General features: G+C 57.3%; 2 protein-coding genes and 1 long non-coding RNA gene across 5 annotated transcripts in view; 2 read left to right on the top strand and 1 right to left on the bottom strand.

The window, feature by feature from the left end:
• AMFR (autocrine motility factor receptor) overlaps positions 1 to 749 on the top strand; it is a 39,255-nt gene extending 38,506 nt beyond the window's left edge. Inside the window, exon 14 of the mRNA XM_061173423.1 lies at positions 499 to 749. Within this exon, the coding sequence (XP_061029406.1) occupies positions 499 to 646 (148 nt within the window). The 3' untranslated portion in view covers positions 647 to 749. The remainder of the gene's footprint in view (positions 1 to 498) is intronic.
• A 2,809-nt stretch (positions 750 to 3,558) lies between these two features.
• On the top strand, positions 3,559 to 6,954 carry LOC133079131 (uncharacterized). Its single transcript, XR_009698055.1, has 3 exons — positions 3,559 to 4,068; positions 4,906 to 5,070; positions 5,563 to 6,954. It is a non-coding gene; the product is annotated as an uncharacterized LOC133079131 (long non-coding RNA).
• Positions 5,554 to 18,738, bottom strand: part of GNAO1 (G protein subunit alpha o1) — a 168,395-nt gene continuing 155,210 nt past the window's right edge. The window contains exons 7-9 of one of the 3 annotated variants that reach the window (XM_061174462.1): positions 10,122 to 10,275; positions 6,801 to 7,016; positions 5,554 to 5,740 (exon numbers count right to left, since the gene is read on the bottom strand). In XM_061174462.1, coding sequence (XP_061030445.1) covers positions 6,829 to 7,016; positions 10,122 to 10,275 — 342 coding nt within the window. In that variant the 3' untranslated portion in view covers positions 5,554 to 5,740; positions 6,801 to 6,828. Of the gene's footprint in view, positions 5,741 to 6,800; positions 7,017 to 10,121; positions 10,276 to 17,146; positions 17,892 to 18,738 lie in introns of those variants that run through there. The other 2 variants (XM_061174463.1, XM_061174461.1) reach the window with 2 other exon arrangements.

Here is an 18,738-nt window from a genome sequence, read left to right as displayed (position 1 = left end):
AAGAAACTGAGGCCTAGAGAGGCTAACACTGGCCTGGTGTCCAGCTCCTGAGTCCTCCGTCTTGGCCACTCTGCGTGCAGCCGGCCTCGAAGCGCCGACCCCCACCCCCCAGCCCCAGGTGGGAGCCGCCGGAGCGGGAATGTTCTGTCGCTGCGCAGGCGCTCGTTACTTAAACTCTCGGGGACGGGGCCGGTGTTCTGTTCCTGTGGGTGGGTTCCGTGCCCAGCGCAGGCCTTGTGAGTGGGGACTGCGTGCTGTGTGTGTAAGTGGGGAGGGGGTGGCCGGTGGAGAGCGAGGAGCTGAGCGGCCGCCTGATGCGGAGAACTTCTGCCCCTCTGTTCAGGGACAGGTGTCTTTTTCACGGGGTGGTGCTGAGTGACAGCTTCGTGACGGTGCCGGGAAAGTGGGGGAATTAAAGAAGCACATTGTATGTTTCTGTGTGTGTGCATGTTCCAGAGCTTCCCTGATCCCTCACTCAAGTCCTTTGTTTTTTTGTAGGCGCTTCTTGAGCAGAAGTTCTGAAGATGACTCAGCCTCGGACAGCTGCCTCCCCTCGGAAGGCACGACCTCTGACCCCATGACCCTGCGTCGAAGGATGCTGGCTGCTGCCGCGGAGCGGAGACTTCAGAAGCAGCAGAGCTCCTAGCGCCTCCTCCCGAGCTGAAGAGGCCTGTCCCCAGCTCTGCCTGCTGAGTGAAGGAGTGGGCTCAACTGCATTGCGCTGTGTAAAGCACGTGGTCTTAATAGTGTGTGGACAGCTGACAGATTTAATCCTTTTTTGTAATACTTTCTATGTGACATTTCTCTTCCCTTTAGAAACACTGCACATTTTAACTCTAAGCATGATCTCTTCTGCGTTGACTGGACTCTGTAGGGGTGGGGGAGGATCAAGAGGAAGTGGGCAGCCAGAGACCCTGAAGGGGGCCACTTCCATGACGGCTTTATGCAGAAGTCATAACAAATGCTGGTGTCTTTAGCTCCAAATGTGGCAGGAAGTGGGCGTGGGGGGGTCGGGGGGGAATCGGGAGGTGCAGGGGGCGGGATCCATAAAAAGCGGTGTGGAGGTGTACAGCCTGAGCCTGACTCCACGCCACTGGGTAATTTATGTTGTCACACTGCTGTTCTTGGTGCGGAGGCATTCAGAATGTCACAGAGGCCAGACCTACGGGCTCCTGGACCCCTGGGCCGGCAGGGCATCTTGGAAGAACAGTGCTTGGTTTGATACCTGCAGCAGAGGAGAGGAAAGCCCAGGGGCGTAGTGTGAGGAGGTGACCCATCGTGTCCCAGTACATCCGGGACTAGCTTTCTGAGCCCCCTATCCAAAGCTGGCTTTATTTCCGTTAACGCTGGTGCTCCCGCATCTCATGAGTACACGCTGTGTGTCTGTCCTCTCTCTGCATTTCATCGTCCCCCCCACCCCCCCCCGGACACGGGGAAAGGGTTAAGCAGCAAGCCTTGGTTCATGGTTTTAATTCCTTGTTAAAGTAAATTAGGCAATGCCAAAGGCCGTGGTTTGGTCCTTGGAGAAAATGTGGGCCTTACAAGATGGGAGAGTAAATTTTGGAGGGCTTTATTGAAGAAATAAAAGACATCTTTTGTATCTTTCTTCCCCGGAGCCCTTCATTTTCATAACTGTGTTCCTGTTGGTTTAATTGAACGTAGAAAGGTAAGATGTTGAGTCCACCTGCCTTGGAGCAGACCCAGGTCTGAACTTTTTCAAATCCTTGACACATTTAACTTGAAGGATTTGAAACACACAATCATAGGTTACCTAGTTCAGTTTTATGTCCTACTGGATTAAGTTTTTAATGTTTGAAAGCATAGTTTTATGGTAGTCCTTCTGGGAAGAATCCAGTATTATCTAAAATTATTGGCAAAGTTAAATGTATTTTACATAACAAAGTTTTTAGAATGTTGAGAAGTAACTGAAAATAGAGTGATGTTTAGGGTGAGATAATTTATTTCAATACATCTTTCAAAAGACTTATCTTGAAATGCTGTTAGTAAATTTCTGTGATTTTTATTTTTCTTTTTAAATTGGTTTTGCTGAGAGCATAGCTATTTGTTTTTATTGTAAAACAATAATAATGATAATAAAAAGCAAACTCTCCTAGTGTGTTGTGTGTGGCTGGGAGCTGAGGCAGTTTTTTTCAGAGGTGCGGAAATTAGAACACGTTTTGATTTTGTGTGTTCCGTTTTGGTTGGAGGGTTTTTTCATCCTTATATATGTGTGCATGTTGTGCACATTTAAAGATGATACCAATTCCATGTGTTCTTATGTTTCAGATGTGTGAAAAGAGAAAATGTTTTGGAGTCAATTTTAGAGGGTCCTGAGACATTGGAATACAGCAATATGACAGTGATCAAAGTGGAGCCATGCCTTTAAAATGACCCCAAAAGAGAAGTCCTAAATTCACCCTTAGATTTTACACCTGGATAGTAAAGGGTTCTGGGCACTAATTGTATTGTCTCTTGGCTTTTGTCACTTCTTGAGGGCATCTGGGACAGATGCCAAGGGCAAGGGCAGGAGGCTAGACCAGTGTCCCGTTCCATCAGGTGGTCCCCATCCCATGGCCCCTTCACTGTGCTGGCTGTCTCCAGGAAGGGAGCCTGTCCTCGTGCTCCGCCACATAGCCCAAAGCAGAGGCCAGGCTGCTGGTTCACGTTTGTAAACTGAGTGTTTGGGCACTCTGTGAATGGTGGTGGAGGTGCCCTTGCCCTCTCTGGGCTCTTTTGGAAGTGCTCTCCCTTACTCCCTCCATTTTCTTTTGGCTCTGCTGACATCTTGGGTTCTCGCTGTTTTGTTTTCTCCCCCTAATTTTGAGGCTTTTATGTACTGTAGAGATCGATGGTCCTTGTGGATGTTTTTCTTGTGTTGATATAAATCCTGGGTGCCCAGGTGGCCACTTGGACCTGGTTTCCCACTTGAGCTGTGCAGACAGTATGCTTTTTTATCTTTAGCCAGCAGACGTGGTCCTCTCTGGGCGTGACTTTCCCCACTACAGGGAGGAAGCGGAGAGCTCTGTGGAGCAGGGCCTCGCATGCAGGAGGAGCCATGGCCCTGCCGACGAGCTGGTCAGGGAACAACGCCTGCCTGCCCTGAAGGCCCTCCATCATCTGAACGCCTCCATCTCTCGGCGCCCCTGACTGCACCTTAGAGTCGCTTGTGGAGTGTCTAGAGACCATGATGCGTAGGCTCTGCCCCCACGTGTCTCATCTAATTGAATTGGTCTTTCCCTGCACCCTTTCCCAAGCAAATGCTTCTGGATCCCATTTTAAGGAAGATAAGGCAAAGAAACTTGTTTTTATCTACAAAATTCATATGCAAGAACTGTTATCCTATGGCTCATTTTTTTTAGAGAAGTTCAGGTATGCCATATGTAGAAGTCACGGCGTCCTGCAGCCTTTCATCTGCATCCCCCCAGACCAGTGTCCTGAAGTCAAGCTGTGGCCAGGAGCACAGCCTTCCCATCAACAGAGATGGTTGTGAGCCTCGCTCTGCAGATAAGTTGGGGTGAGGGGAGCTGGTGGGAGCAGCGCTGGGGGAGGGGTGGGCCTGGCTGGCTCACCAGCAGGCTTGTCCTGGCTGAGGAGCTCCCGGATCCGTTCTTTGTTAACAGGAGGGGACTAGCCTCTTGTTACGCCACGGTCTCTGCAGCAGTATCAACCCCCACTTTCCATCCTCACTAGATTCAAAAGGCCACGGGAATCGCCAAGGAGAGGCCTTCCTGGGCTGCTGGTGTGCGGAGGATTCCAATTAACTGCCCTTGCCCAGCCCCTGCCATCTCCTAGGTGGAGCACTTGACTGCTTGGCTAGTAAGTGATCCATGGACATGATGCAAGGATTTTGATGAGCTCTGTTACCTCCAGGTCTCAGTCTCAACTGATCTGCAACTAACTGCAGTAGAAACCTGGCAACCCAGTGGAGAGGTAGTGAGACCTGCCACTTGGAGGAACTGAGAACCAGATTCCGTACACCAGGCTGTGCTCAGCTGCTCCGTGTGTGTTCGGCCTGCCGGGGACTTCTGGCATTCAGGTGCAACAGGAGAAGCTTTTAAAGATGTCCAAGTGAGTGCATGTGACCCCTTGGGTACAGAGGGCTGGGGCAATTTGGCCTCATTCTTGGGACCACCCATTCTGCTGCGGTGGAGCGACTGGGTACAGGATCCCGTATTAGCAGGAGATTTGGGATTACCTGCCCTCTCCCCGCTTTCCAACGCTCCATTCCATCCTACCCTCGAAAACCAAACCAGCTGAACATGAGGAGATGCTGGAGCTGGGAGGGAGAGGGCACCTGCAGGCCCGAGTGACCCATTCCTCTGCTGGCCCTGTCCCCAGGTGGCTGTGCTCAGCTGGCTCCCCTTGATGGCGGGGGCGGGGGGGGGGGATCCTTATCCAGCACCTACAGCCCTACCCACCAGCCTCCCAGCGTCTGTGGCCCAGTCAAATCCCTCCTTCCCTTTCCTGTCAGAATGAAGCCCGAGGGTGAGACTCAGGAATACAGACAAACATTCTCTTTATTGAGCTACACATGAATTTTCCATTAGTCAGAGAAGTAGACTGGCAGTGTGTAAGATATCACAGAAACCTCACCGATTGGGAATAGAAAGGCTTAGAAAGACCCGTGGGCTTTTTTTTTTCCAAGTTTTTTTTTTTTCTGCATTTTAAATTTTTTGTGTTTTGTCTTTTTGCCTCTTTATCTGAAATGGCTGTGACTGGTCTTCAGCAAATATTAAGTCTTAAAAGTGAAACCGTGAAGGAGTTTGGATACTAGTCAAAGTAGAAATGACATTGGACTGATCATGAGAACTGTGGCTTTCTTGTAAACATTACATTCCATCTTTTTTTTAAAATTTTTTTTGTTTTTTTTCCATCTTGTGGTATTTAAAAATTTTTTATCTGCAGCACAAACATCCCCACATGAGAAAGAGCGAACACAGGTCACTGAAACAAAGGAAAAGGTGGAGGGGTGCACACACACAAAGGGAGCATCCATCTGAGAGACGGAGAAGCAAAATGTCAGCGGGAAAAACCACAACCCGGTTCCCAAAGACTATGAAAGCTGATCTGGTATGTAATACATAGTGCTCATCAGGACAAAAATAAAAACAAAATCTAAAACTAAAAAAAAAAATGATAAAGGTACTCTGTAGAAAGGGAGCTGGGGGGAAATTGTTTCCTATAGGGCTCTATTTATATATATATGTTCCGTATTCTTCTGGGGCAGCTACTGGCCCGTGAGAGCTGTGCTTTTTCTATGCAAACCTGGAGTGAGCGTGTGGGTGGAGTGGCTCGGGCCTGGGCGGTGGGGAGGGCTGTGGACGGTGAGGCCGCGTCTAGAAAGCGTGGCCTGAGCACACTCCCGGGAACCAGCGCCCCGGGTGCGGACAGGCGGCACCTCTGCAGGTGGGATGGGGTGGGCACGGGTGCAGCTGTGGATGTTCATTTCAAAAAGATGGATGAGATGCTGAGTTTTCCTTTATCCTTTTTTTTTTTTTTCTTTTTTTTTTTTTAAGCTACAAAGCACATGGGAAATGTTCTTCTTTTCCTTTCAAATTCTAGATGTAAAGACTCAACTAAAACCGGATTCTACAGCATTCTACAGAAATACACAGCCGTCAGTCACTCTGGGTTGTAGGTTAGACAGGGGCTTGATACAGAAAGGCTGTGTGTCTTACAAAGGCCAAAAGGTCATGCTACCAGGAGATCAACGTCAACAGCAAAGAGTCCGTGAAGCAGTCTGTAGAGAGAGAGATAAGGGGTCCAGTCTGACCATTTTCCTTGATTTAAAACACCAACCAACCAACCAACCAACAAACCCTCCAACATGTTTAATAATGTTGAGGTGGGGCAAGATGGGGCAGCATCGCAGGGGGATCAGGAATCCAGGGGAAGCCTAGCTCAGGCCTCCTGGGAGGCCTCACCCCTCGGGACCCTGACCCAGCCAGGTCTGCAGATCTGCCCTCCCCTCCGCCACTTCCGCCACTTCCGCCACTTCCGCCCCTTCTCCACATCACTCCCCTTCTTTTTCCCCGCCCTCTTGGAGGGGGAGCCCTTCTGGAGGGGAGGAGCAGCTTCAGCTCTGCACTGTGACCTTGTGCTTTGCACGGCCCCTCCCCTCAGCTGCTTGCAGAAAGCAGCCGGAGTCTCCCTTTTCTCTGACTCTTGCCTTGTTAACATGAATAAAGAATACTCAGGAGACAGACAGTGGACTGGTCGGAGCAATGATTCTTCTAAATTCTTGAAATTAACCACCTCTACCACCCAAAAGAGAAGCATCCTTAATTTTTCTGTTGGGAGTACAGGGCAGGGAGACATTTGGGGTGTTGGCCATTTTTTAAAGGGTTTTGGAATTTGCACAAGAGCAGGACAGAACTGACAGCACACAGCCTCAGCGGGTGGAAGCAGAGGAAAAGGCTGGACTAAGGCTAGGCCTTTCCTTGCCCTCTCCCTGCTCACAGAAATGGGTCTCAGAGTGTAAAATCACGTGGCTGTTCTTAAAAGGATGGACTCCCAAATCAGGACTGCCACCGTGACGTGTGTGTGTGTGTGTGCACACATAAGTGCATGCTCAGGTGCTGTCCCAGGAAAACCTTGATGATCAATGGAATGTCGGTCAGTTCTGTCTGAAGCTCCTTCTAGTACAAACTAAAAAAAACTTTATATTTGTCTGTCTATATATAAGGTTTGTTATGCCTTTTTAAAGTTTATTTACCAACTTGCATTTGTTTGTTTGTTAGTGGGGTGTGTGTGTGTGTATGTGTGCAAGCTTTTCTGTGAATGCTGGAATCAATCATTACCAAATAGGTTGCTATACAGGACAAGAGGTCAGTACAAGCCGCAGCCCCGGAGGTTGTTGGCAATGATGATGTCAGTGACGGCGTCGAATACCACCTGGATATTATTCGTGTCTGTGGCACAAGTCATGTGACAATAAATTTCTTTGTTGGGTGAGCGGTTTTTGCTTTCAAATTGTGCTTGGATGTAGGCGGCGGCATCTTCATAGGTGTTGGGGCCTGTAACGAAACAGAGCAGAACAGGGGTGGGGTGGGGTGGGGAGGAGGCCCTGGTGAGATGGGGGTGAGTGGGCTGAAGATGTGGGCCGTGACCTTCTCCAGGAGGCTGCCTGGGGCCCTTCTCCAAGGTGGAGTCGCATCTTACACTGAAAACCACATGCGGCTGAGCACTGGCCTGGCTTCTGGCTTTCCCAGGTCTTTCCTTCTGTGTTCACACAGGGTCCCCCCGGGAGCCCTGGGTGGACAGCGGCCACAGGCTGTCCCTTTTGCTTTCTAGATGAGCACAGTGACTGAGGCTGGCCAGTCTGCCATTCACAACACTCACCCCTGGTCTAAACCGGTCCTACTGCTTCTGATGCACGAGTTCCCGGCGGGGTGGTGGCCCTGGGCGTGCAGAGGGCGCCGTGCCTACACTCCTTCCTGGATGCTTCCTCTTAATGAGAAGGGCTGGGGCTGTCTCTAAGCCGTCCCCGTTCTTGGGTGAGTGACCAGGACAGGGGGCACTGGGAACCCCCAGGTGGGCCGTTTAAGGGGCTGGCAGTGTTGTAATGCCAACTGGAGCCCCGCTGCCCACCGCAATTCCTTGAGTGTTCCCTCGATCCTGGCCGGGGTCTGGTGGGGGTATCTGTGCATGATGTAAGGACAGTTTGCCCACCAGCTGCAACCCAAACCCTGTGGCTCTATCCTGTAGTTTTCAACTATCATAAAACGTGGACCAACACAGAATTGCCTAAAAGCCCATCCAAGTTAGGCGCCCCATTTTCTGCAGTGCCCCTGGGATCTGGCCGGCATGGAAATGACACGGTCTTATGCTGAGGTTGTGGGCCATGCTCCCCCCTCCCCCCGCCTGCGCCATCCTCCAACGGCTGGGTGTGAGCCACAGGGGGGCTGGGGCCCGGGTGCTGGAAGGCGTCTGCAGCCAGATAAGCAAGTGTGAGGGGTCAGGGCTACGGGGTGGGTGGGGACAGGGCGGAGAGCAGCTGTGACAGCCCACGGGGCAGAGCCTCCTCCACGCCACCATTGGCTGGCCACCAACACAGTGAAGCCATCATGTTAGTGGCAGCTCGCAGACTAGACACAACCCCACAGTGGACTCTATCAAGGAGCTTCTTGCCCAGAGGGTGCCACGACGGCACCCACGGAGGTGAAAAGTGCCCAGGAGTAACTCTGGGGATGTCCAGTTCCCGCCTTCTGAGCGTCTGCTCAGTCCGTGCCGTTACACAGCCTGGCGGTCCCGCAGAGCTCCCCGTGGACGTCCAGACAGCCACCTGCACGCCCCAGCCCCTCCAGCCTGTTTTGTCCCCACAGGCCTAGGTACCCCCAGGGGCCACCTCACTGGTGACCATTTTTCATCCATCGTGTTCTCTGAACTCAAACTGGATCCCTCTGGAGGCCCTGAAGAACTCAAATGTTTCCCAAATTCAGACCGACTTTCCCTGGGAGCATCCAGCGCGCCATACAACACGACAGTGAGACTGACCGCTCCTTGGGCCACGTCCCAAATCGAGCTCCAGTGGGGCCAGGTCCCTGGGGACAAGGAAGAGCCCTAGGCTCAGGCCGGCCCCCTGAGGTGGCACTGGCCTGAGAGGGCCTGCTGGAGCTTGCAGACTTCGAGCCCCATCCGGTCACCGCAACTTTATCTAAAGACCCGAATTGGTCCTGAAGGGCCTCTGCTGAGGCTGGGAGAGGTGGCTGCCAAGAGGGGCTACAGCCCGGCTCCACCCACAGGCAGGGCCCTCCCCGGCCTGTCCCGTGCCCACCTGGACTTGCTCCGCCCCACCCTGCAGAGGGCGCCTCCTCCACAGCCAATCCCCCTTGCTTGGTTTCCATCCTCTGGATGGTACTAGGGCGGTGATGGCAGCTATGATGCAGACCTGGCACCAGGCACAGTTCTCTCCGTTCATTCCCCCACCCCCAGCCCCGCAAGCGGTGGGCATCATTATCTGCTGTGGTGCCCGGATGACAAACAAGGCACAGGCGATTAACTTGTCCAAAGTTGCAGAGTCTGGGTCCAGAAGCTGCTTTAGCCTGCCTGCCTGCACCATGCTCCTGACGCCTGTCAGCCCCGAGAGCCTGCCCTGTCTCCCTCTCTGCACCCTGGGGAGGGCAGGAAGCTGGCAGATTCACACAGTGGAGACAGGCTGCGCTCAGAACAAGCCAATGCGCCCTCCACACCCAAGGGTGAGGGCAGACTCCCCCCCCGCCCCCCCGCACCCAGGAGTGGAGGAGGGCGGAGGGGCCAGCATGCATCTCTTCTGGAATCTGGCTGAGTTTGGGGACCCATGTCACCCTGGGAGCTAAGCCTAAGCCCTGATCTTTCGCTGGGGCTGTCAGGGAGTGGGTTCCTGACTGAGCCCACCTGTGATACATTCTCTACTGCCACGCCCCAGGGGCCTCTAGAAGCTTCCCAGTCCCCAGAGTGACAAAGGCTGGGCTCCGGCCGCCCGTCAGCGCTGCCCTAGCCTTCAGCAGCAGCCCAGAGCCGGGCCACCCTACACAGCCAGCCTCCGTCAGCTGCCAGAGACAGCTTCCTCTGGGGGGGTGGGACACACTCCCCTGGAGCCAGAAGGAGAGGAAAAGCCCCGGAGAAGGCGGAAGAGAGGCAAGCGGAGATGGAGAAGGCCTGCAGGAAGTAGGGGTGGTTTGACTGGGGGAAAAGCGCAGGGGCGGAGAAGAGCGGGAAAGAGCAGGCGGGATGGGGGTGGAGGTGGGGAGAGCAGGCCCGACGGCGTGGGGCGGGGGAACTGCTCTGCTGGCAGGGGCAGGGCTACCGAAGCAGGAGCACGGAAAGCAGGCGGGGCTGAGGCGGCCCGGGCGGGGGTTGAAGGGGGGGAGACCGGGGAGGCAGGGGACCAGGACGGAAGGAGAGGGGGAAGCTGTGGGCCTGTCCTGCCTTCTGATCCTGCCACGTCTCTCCGGAGTCGCCTGCTCACAACACACACGCGTCACGAGGGTCCATTTCCCACCACGCCCAGGGCAGCGCCCTGGGAGGGACCAGACCTGGTCACCCCCTCGCCTCTTCCTCTACCCTCTGCCCGATGCCTGCAGGGGTGCCCGTGCCCGCAGGGGAGACACAGGTCCCTGGCAGGTCCGCGCGACACCTACCTGTGTACTCAGGAAAGCAGATGGTCAGAGGTGACTTCTTGATTTTCTCACCAAAGAGATCTTTCTTGTTGAGGAAGAGAATGATGGAGGTATCGATGAAGAACTTGTTGTTACAGATGGAGTCGAAGAGCATGAGAGACTCGTGCATGCGGTTCTGCAGCCCCAGGCGGGTAGGGAGAGAGCCAGACAGACAGCGAGAGGGACAGACACGGAGACAGGGAAAGAGAAGACGGAAGTTAGGCTTGAGAGGGAGGAACTGGGCTACTCGGCAGCTCAGGCAGGGCTCCTGGGCCCCCACGGCTCCTCAGCTCCTCGGAAGGCTGACAGAACAGTTCTCGCACAGCATGGAGCTTCGCATTTCCAGTGTTCAGAGCAACCTACACCCCTGTCTCAGGGCCGGTAGCAGATACTGGACTGGGAACCAACCCTCGCTCCCTAGGTGAGGCTGAGGACGGGGTGACCGAGCTCTCCTGTCTGCAGTCTCCAACCACGGGAAGGTCTCCGTGCGTGCGTGTGCGTGCGCGCGTCCGTGCGCGCGCGTTGGCGGGGGGTGGGGGTTGCTGGACGGGAGCATGAGAGCCGGGCTTTGGCCCTTCCTGTCTAGACCTGTCCTGTTGGGCGTAACCTGTGGGTCGGTGTGTCCTCTGGGAGTGGTCAGGACCTCTAGGCCCCTCCTGTGGTCTGAGGGGAACTCACTCCAGGCTCCTGCAGGCATCCTCAGGGGCTGCCACCTGGGGAGACGCTCCTGCCCAGGCTGCCTGCAGGAGTGCCTGGGGCTCTGGCCGTACCCCCTCGGGCTGAGTCAAACTCAACCACGTCTGGTCACGCGAGGAGCTTTAAGCACCGCAGACGTGGAGAACTGCTTTGCGCACAGGAGTTCATTTAGCAAATGAGTAAACACAATGGGCACTCCAAATCAAGCAGGATCCCAGGGGACAGCCCTCTGTCCGGGACAAGGACGGACTTATCCTACTGTGGGATGCCAGGCACATGAACTTGGGCAGTCTGTTTCTTGGCAGTTTGTTCTCTGTGTACAAACCCATTTCTGCACAGGAAGGTGGCTCCCTCGTGATATAGCTCTCTGGGGGAAGGGAGAGCCGTTCATTTCCCCCAAGAACCCCGTCCTAGCCCTGGAAACTTGTCCGCCCCAAACCTAGCTCCATGGGTCTGCAGCTCAAGTTCAAGAGTAATTCCAGGCTACACGCTCCCTCTGAAGTCAGAAGACTGAAGCAAATCATAGGAGAGAGCAGAGCACTGGTGTGGGCATCACTGGGCGTTAATCACTGAGACGGACAAGCAAGCAGTGGCGCAGAGTAAACTGGTTTCCGACATCTCCCTCCAGCTGAGTGGGAGTGGGAAGAAGATGAAGTGACCATCACCCATCACCAAGCCCCACTCTGCCAGCTCTTCCCCTGCCTTGTCATTTAACCTCATCGATCCTTAGGGGGCAATGAGAGGTGACATGGCTGGGATGGGGAAAAGCAGAGACCTGCACCCGGCTCTGGGCCAGACCAGAGCTTCTGCAATGCAATGGTTTTCTCCAGCCAGAGTGAGGAGCCTGTGGGCTTTAGAATAAATGATCAGAGAGTCATGGCCAGCTCCGCACGACTTCTGTCATCTCTTCCATGACTGTGTAGTCATACTGGTGACCTGGAAAGGGTATTGGTGCCAAACCCTTGTCCTTATGGTCAAGGCCAGTTGGTGGAGGGGGCAGTCTAGGTTCTCAGCTGCCCCTCGGGAGCCCCTAGACAACCGCACGGATTTACGACACCCTCTGGGATCTGTAGTAAATGGCATCGTCCTCTCACTATGCCGCACATATTCAGCAAACTCCTATGATCTTATTACCCTCCTAGCCTCAACCAGTCAATTTCATTCTCAGTCCCCGCAATTTCTGCCGGTCAGTCACTGCACAGTCACACTCAGGGAGGCATGAGACACTTCTGCCCGGTGCCGTCTCAATGGAGGCTGTTCAGAAAAGGGCAGGCGGAGGTTTCCTGGGAGGCCAGGTGGATCCACACGCAGGGGGGTGGGGGCTGGGAACGCCCAGGGTCCCCGAGCCACCAGGGAGCAGAGGAGAACCAAGGATTCAATAGGAAAAGCCCCACCACCACACGACACCACCTCGTCCTGTCGCTGCTCAACCAACAGCTGGAAGGCCTCAGCCAGAGGCAAGATCCCAACTCACTGCCCAACTATCTCGACTTGATCTAGACGTTGGGGGACACGGTGGGGACATATGCCCAGGGCACTCCCAGGACCAGAAGGGGCCACCAGGGAGACCCAAGCTTAGAGTGCAGACTGTGCCCATTCGGCATGTGGGCTGAGCTGAAGGTCTGGAGGCCGCCAAGCTTAGGTCTGAAGGAAAAATCCAGGCCAGCTGCCTGGGCTCCGGAGTTCCACTCGGCTACGGCTCGGCCCCTCCACACCCCAGGGCTGCAGAGCGGGCACTCTTCCCACCAATACCAGCTGGATCTGTGTGCAAGGCCCTCCGTGGGGCAGCTACGGGGCTGTAGGAACGACCGGCACAGTCTCCTGCTCTCCGAGAGCTCACAGTCTAGTTGGGGAGAGAAAATGCACACACGTGAAAAAGTCCTGGTTCCGAGCAAGCGAGCGAGCGGCACAGAGCAGGGGAGGGGCCGGGGAGGCAGCGACGCTCCCCAGTCAGACCTGGTCCCGTGGGGAGGGCATCGGAGTGAGCCTGGAAGGAGGGGCCGAGCCTGGAGATGCAGGGAGGGCAATGGGGAGGGGAGCCACTGCAGCGAGGGGAGGCGCCGGCACCGAGAACCCTTCCACACCCCACAGGCCTCACTGCCATCCCTCCAAACACACTGGAACCCATCACCAAGGAGCCAAGAGCCCAGCTTGTCCTTCCAAGCTTCCCCGGAGAACACGGATGTGAGAACACATTCACAAGAGGAGATGTCAGCATGTGAGAAAAGAGAAGGGAGCCAGGGGCCACAGCCAGGCGACAGCACCCACCCCTGCGGTCGTCACCTCCCTGTCTCTCCCAGTCTCCAGCAGAGCGTGGCCAGCGGCCTGGCTGCTGCCACCGGAGCAGGGGCATGGCCGGCACCAAGCACGCAGGACGGGACAGACCAGCCTCTGCCCTCATGACAATCCTGGTCACCTGGAATCCTGCCCCAGCACGCTGTGCCCCTCTGCCAGGCGGCGGCCCGCGGTCCGGCCCCAGGACACATGTCGTGCGGGGGGCGCCGGTGGAAGCAACTTGGGCACTGACGCAACACACCACACTCATGCTAGAAAAAGCTGGCACTTTTTATTAATGGTGGGTGACTAATAAATACATTACGGCAGCCAATAAATTACAATGACTAGAGATTTATTAAACCAACGAGTCACTCTTCTTACAAAATTACAGTTAATATGGGGTGGGTGGCGCTGGGGTTGGGAAGTGGGACCACGGCACCTAAGAGGGGTTTGCTAAGGAAGGAGAGGGGTGCCCAAGCCCACCTCTGCCGGGGACGGGGAGGGGAGGAGGCACGGGCACAGAGGACGCAGGGACTAAGACAGAGCGGACCAGGAGGTGAAGGGCCCGGCTGCTCAGGGAGGCCGCGGGGACGGGGCGGGGGGGGGGGGGGGGCGGGGGAGGAAAGGATGGGCCACGGGAGGGGTGGTGCCTCTGAGCAGCTGGCTCTGCCGGGGACGGGCTGTGGGTTCACGCTGGTGCTCTGGGCGCCCTGGGCCTGGATGGGCCTTCTTTCTGTTTCTGCCCCGAGCAGGCCCTCCCTTGATGGGGGCCTTCATCTGGTTGGGGGTGCAGCCTGTCTGGAGCCCCCAAAGGAAGGCCCCACTTGGCTCCTGGGAAAGAGGGCTGAGGACTCACCTCGCTGGGGGCGGGCAGTGGGGGGCAGCAGCTCACACCCGGGCCCTGATCCTGGTCTGGATGTTGTGTCCTGTCTCACTGCTCTGGGCCGCTGGACCCTCCGCTCTGTAGGCTTGTGGATTGATAAGGGGGCGCTGTCTGGAGGGTGCTGGCCTTTGGCACCCAAGACTGAATCTCTGATGGCCACGGAGGTGGAGCCTCAAGCCTCAGTTCCTGAAAACTGCCAGGTTGTGCCTGAAGGCTTCTGGAAGGCTCAGGGAAGGACAGAGGCCGCCCGAAGAGGCCTTGTGCACCAGACTTCTCAAAAAGGGGGCTGGGCAGGACACTACCTGGTCTGGAGGGAAGAGGCTGAGGCCCGGACTGCGGTGGATTTACTCACCAAGAGGGCTGAAGAGTGTACTAGGTCAAGCCAAGGGAAGAGGGGAAGGAGCCAGGAATGATGCAGGCCAGAGAGGAGAACCTGCAGAGTCAACCAGGGGGCAGAGACTGTCACAGGGTTAGGTGGAAGCAGTGGGATATTCTCTCCCCTTGCAGGACTCACCCTGGCAGAGGTGAGCTAGGTGAGCCGACTCCTGGGTGTTCCGTGTTGGGGGTTTAAGGACCCTGGTCATGGGGGCTCTGGGTAGGGAGGGCAGTCGTGGAGGGCAGGGGTGCCTCCAGCTCCCATCAGTGGGGCGGAGCTGGACTCGGGGGAGAGACTGGGAGGAGAGCTGCCTCCTGACACCAGATCTGGTGCTGGCCTTCTGCCTGGGCTGCGCCCACCGCCCCATGGTAGGAGCATGTGGCCATGGGTCCTCAGGTTCTGCTGGGACCAAAGAGGAGAGAAAGGGCCAGGGCACCAGGCATCTAGGGCTCCATGCAAGGGGGCCACAGAACCAGAATGTCAGAACTGTTGGTGCGCTGTCTGCTCAGGGCTGGAGCAGACCCTGCACCCTCCTCAGGCCAGAGTCCACAGGTTCCACAGAGCCCTTCCTTGGGCCTCGGGCACTGCCCCCTCCAGGCAGGCCGGAGAGCCTTGGGGGCCTCTCTCAGTTCTTGGTGGGAAGGCCAAGACCTGGCTCTTGTGAGGGCAACTGGTGCAGGGCACAGAACCTGCCCACAGGCATCTAGATGGCAGGCATAAGTTTCACGGGTCTGGTAAAGGCGGCCCTCCTAGAGATCAGTTTCCCTTTGCCCTGATAAACTAGAGGCATGCAGAGAGTTGAAGCATGGCCTCTTTGGGGCACACACGGGGCCACTGTGGATAAGAGAATCACCCATGTCCGGTCACTGATAACATCTCCCCCACACCCACACCCACGACGGAGCCAAAACTCATCTGTCCCTTCAGTCGTTCCTCCCCATGGTGGAGCCACCTGTGACGAAGTGGATGGGAGACGCAGGGGACAGGGAAGGAATTTCACCCTGGATACCTGCTCCTTGGGGGCTTCGACTAGACAGCCAAGGACCCCCTGGGCAGGCCGGGGTCAGAGGGCAAGAGTAGCATAAGCAGCTGAGCAGGGCAGAGCATCTGAGAGAGAAAAGGCAGCCCGGGGCACGGAGGGGCAGGAAGACCCCAAGCACCCTGCTCCCCAGCCTCCTAACACGGCAGACAGGATGGGCTATGGCCCGGGGCCCTCAGCCTGGCTGCTGCCCTGGGCCCGGAGAGCAGGTGACTCCCACCTCCAGGACAATGGCCTTAGAGGTGGGGCTTGGCCAGTATACCCTTCTGAGCAGCAGCTTTTGAGTCTGGGGTCACAGGGCAGAGTTAGGGGCACAGCTGCCCACACCCAGGGTGGTGCTGCCAGGAAATAACTGCTACGCCTTCAGTGTCGGGCAACATGGCCTGACTGGCCCTGGCTGCCCGTGCAGGACACTGAGGCTGTCGGCTCCAGGGGCCTGTCCTCTGCCACGACCCAGCACCCGGCACGAGGCGCAGCACACAACGAGGCAAGCGAAACCGAAATGGAGCTGGGCTGCCGGGGTGGCGCCTACAGCCTGGCTGCCTGGTCATTTCCCACGAGGCCAGGGGCAACAGCAAGCCAGCCAGGCGGGGATGGGGCTCACCCCAGCAGCACACACCCCTGCAGGCATTTGGCACTAGGGAAGGTGCCCTGGGTCTCCCGTGCACTACCCAGAGCTCCGGGTCTGTTGGAAACAAGAAGCCCAGAGCTCCTGGCTGCGGGGCAGTCAGGGGCTGCGCTGGGAGGGCAGGGGTCCTGCCTGGCCCGGGACTGAGCAGAGCCCAGAGCGGATGCTGGAGGAGCAGAGGGCTTGAGGAGGGAGCCAGAGGCCCCTGAGGGGCTGCCCGTCTCCTCCTGTGGGCACATCTGGCTCCCCAAGCAAAGCCGCCATCCAAGCACACAGGGTCTGCCTGGGGTGTTGGCTGGTGGCATCCGCCAACAGGAGGCGCCCACGAGAGAGAGAAAGAGGTGTGTTCGTTGTCCAAGGTCAGCCAGGGCCTGGGTCACCAGGAGGAGTCCCCCCACCCTTTTCTCCTCAGGGATCTCTACAGCAAAGCCCCTCCAAGGGGTCTCGGGACTCTCTGTCCGGGGAGGGGGCTGGGGGTATGTGTGTGTATGAGCCAGTCTGAGCCCCTCACAGCACACACAGTATGATGGGCCCGTCCGTCTGCCCTCCTCTGCCCCCGGGGGCTGGCGGGACCCCAAGGGCTGTGGACAAACTCTCCGATTTCTTCACCAAGACAGAAGGAAGCTGGGACACTGGCTACAGGGGCCGTGCCCACACCTCCCCTGGGCCTCCTCAACTACAGAACCTCCAGTCCCCAGGCCCCCTGCTGCCCCAGCTGGTTTGCGTTGGATTCGCCGTGAATTTGGGAAGAAAAAGCACGTCTGCTCACACTCCAGAGCGGCCGCCCGAGCCCCGGGTGATGGGAGAAGTAGATAAGCCACCCTGGGGCCTGCAAAGACCGGGTGGGAGGCCGCCATCCCAGTCAACGCAAGAGCCACTTCCCCCAGCCTCCCCTCCCCCACCTCCGTCCAGGCACCGCAGGACTCAACCCCGCCGACCATCTACCACGTGCCTTTGCAAGAAGTCGGTCCCAGAAGCATTTCCAGACCTGTGAGGAGTCGGGGTGGGGGTTCCCCAGGAGAGCACTGGGGAGCCCCAGAGGTGTGAAGGGAGGGAGGCCCAGAGAAGGAAGGACTGGCGTCCGGGGCTGAGGTCCAGGGGGAGGAGGAGGGAGACACTTGCCGAGGCCTGAGCCCCCGGACCCACACGCGATTGGTGGCCTGGTTCCACCCTGGCCTTTGGTGACGGAGCTGCCCTCGACCAGAGAGACCCCAAGAAAAGCTGAGCAGCGGCTCCCACTACCCCCACTCCGGCCAGCACGCCACCCCACCACCTGCACAGCTTCAGAAGACAGGAGGGGACCCTGGGACCTCGAGCGTGAACCACCGCGTGCAGAGCACGCCCGTTCTGGGCCGGACGGCGGCTCGGCCCCCGCACGCCTCTCCCCCGGGGAGACACCCAGCCATGGCGCGGAGGCCAGCGAGCCGTCTGTCTCGGCAGGTGTGGGCACTCGGCGCCCCTGCCAGCCCCGTTACCACGTGTTCTGGTGTCTGGGGTGGGGGAGGCCGTGGAGGGCGCCTCCTCTTCCCCGCTCAGTGCCAGCTGCTGGTGCTCCCTTGTCCAGGGCAGGGAGCGGTCCGGGAGGTGGCGGAGCTCTGGTTCCAGGGCAGGGGTGGGGCGGCAGGCTGGGCAGGGTGGTGGGCAGCTGGGTGGCAAGGCCAGGGCTCAGTAGAGGCCACAGCCCCGAAGGTTTTTGGCGATGATGACGTCCGTCACGGCGTCAAAGACAAACTGGATGTTGTTGGTGTCAGTGGCACAGGTGATGTGGGTGTAGATCTCCTTGTGGGCCGACTTGTTCTTGCTCTCATACTGCGCCTGGATATGAGCCACGGCTTCCGTGAAGGTGTTGGGGCCTGCGGGAGAGACCAGGTCGGGAGCTGGTGAGGCGAGGCCCCCACCTGGGTGCCGGTCAGGCCACGGGCTGGGGAGCGGACACCGAGGGCCTCTCAGTGACAACCCTGCCGGAGAAAGCTGACGACAGCTCAGCTCGATCAACAGTGGGTCATGAAACCAAGTCCGTGGTCCACATCCAGTTTAAAACCAATGACGGAAACGAGAGAGCAAACCTCACCGGGCCTCACCTGTGCTAAGGGTGAACACTGTTTCATGGAACTCCTGTTTCTTTTTATAGATGCATGTACGGGCTCCTGATGCAAACATTCTCTCTTCCTGTGGGTCCTGCCCAAAGAAATCTGAACCAGCCCTCACGCAGGTGCAGAAGTCTGCGCCAGCCCCTGCAGGCTGTCCTCTCCTGGCTGTGACTCCTCGGAGTGGGCAGGGACGCCACCTCCCTTGGCTGTTGCTGGGCAAGGTGGGTGGAAACTGTGCCGCACCTGGGAGCTGCCTTGGCCTCCTTCCTCTCATCGCCCCACCCTCCTTCCTTCCCCCTTCCTCCTTCTCATGTTCACCCTCCAGGGATTCAGAACTGTCTGGCTTGCTGCCTTGCTGCCTTCCTTGCTGCCATATCACTCTGCCCCTGGTGAGCCCAGGGAGAGGCGTTTCCAGGAGAGCAGCTGCTGTTTAGGGAGGAACAGAACAGGACTCCTGGCTTTGCCCTGAAGCCTCCACAGGCTCCAGGAACCCCGGCCCAGGCCCAGGCAGGGCTGTCACAACCCACTGAGGGAGGGAGGGGGGCTGGAATTCAGAGCCACAGCGCTGCACTGGGGTGGCTGCTGTGCAGGCTGGAAGCCCAGGGGTGGC

Source organism: Eubalaena glacialis, chromosome 18 (genome assembly GCF_028564815.1).
Source record: "Eubalaena glacialis isolate mEubGla1 chromosome 18, mEubGla1.1.hap2.+ XY, whole genome shotgun sequence".
Classification (NCBI taxonomy): domain Eukaryota; kingdom Metazoa; phylum Chordata; class Mammalia; order Artiodactyla; family Balaenidae; genus Eubalaena; species Eubalaena glacialis.
This window is presented reverse-complemented; position numbering and strand designations above follow the sequence as displayed.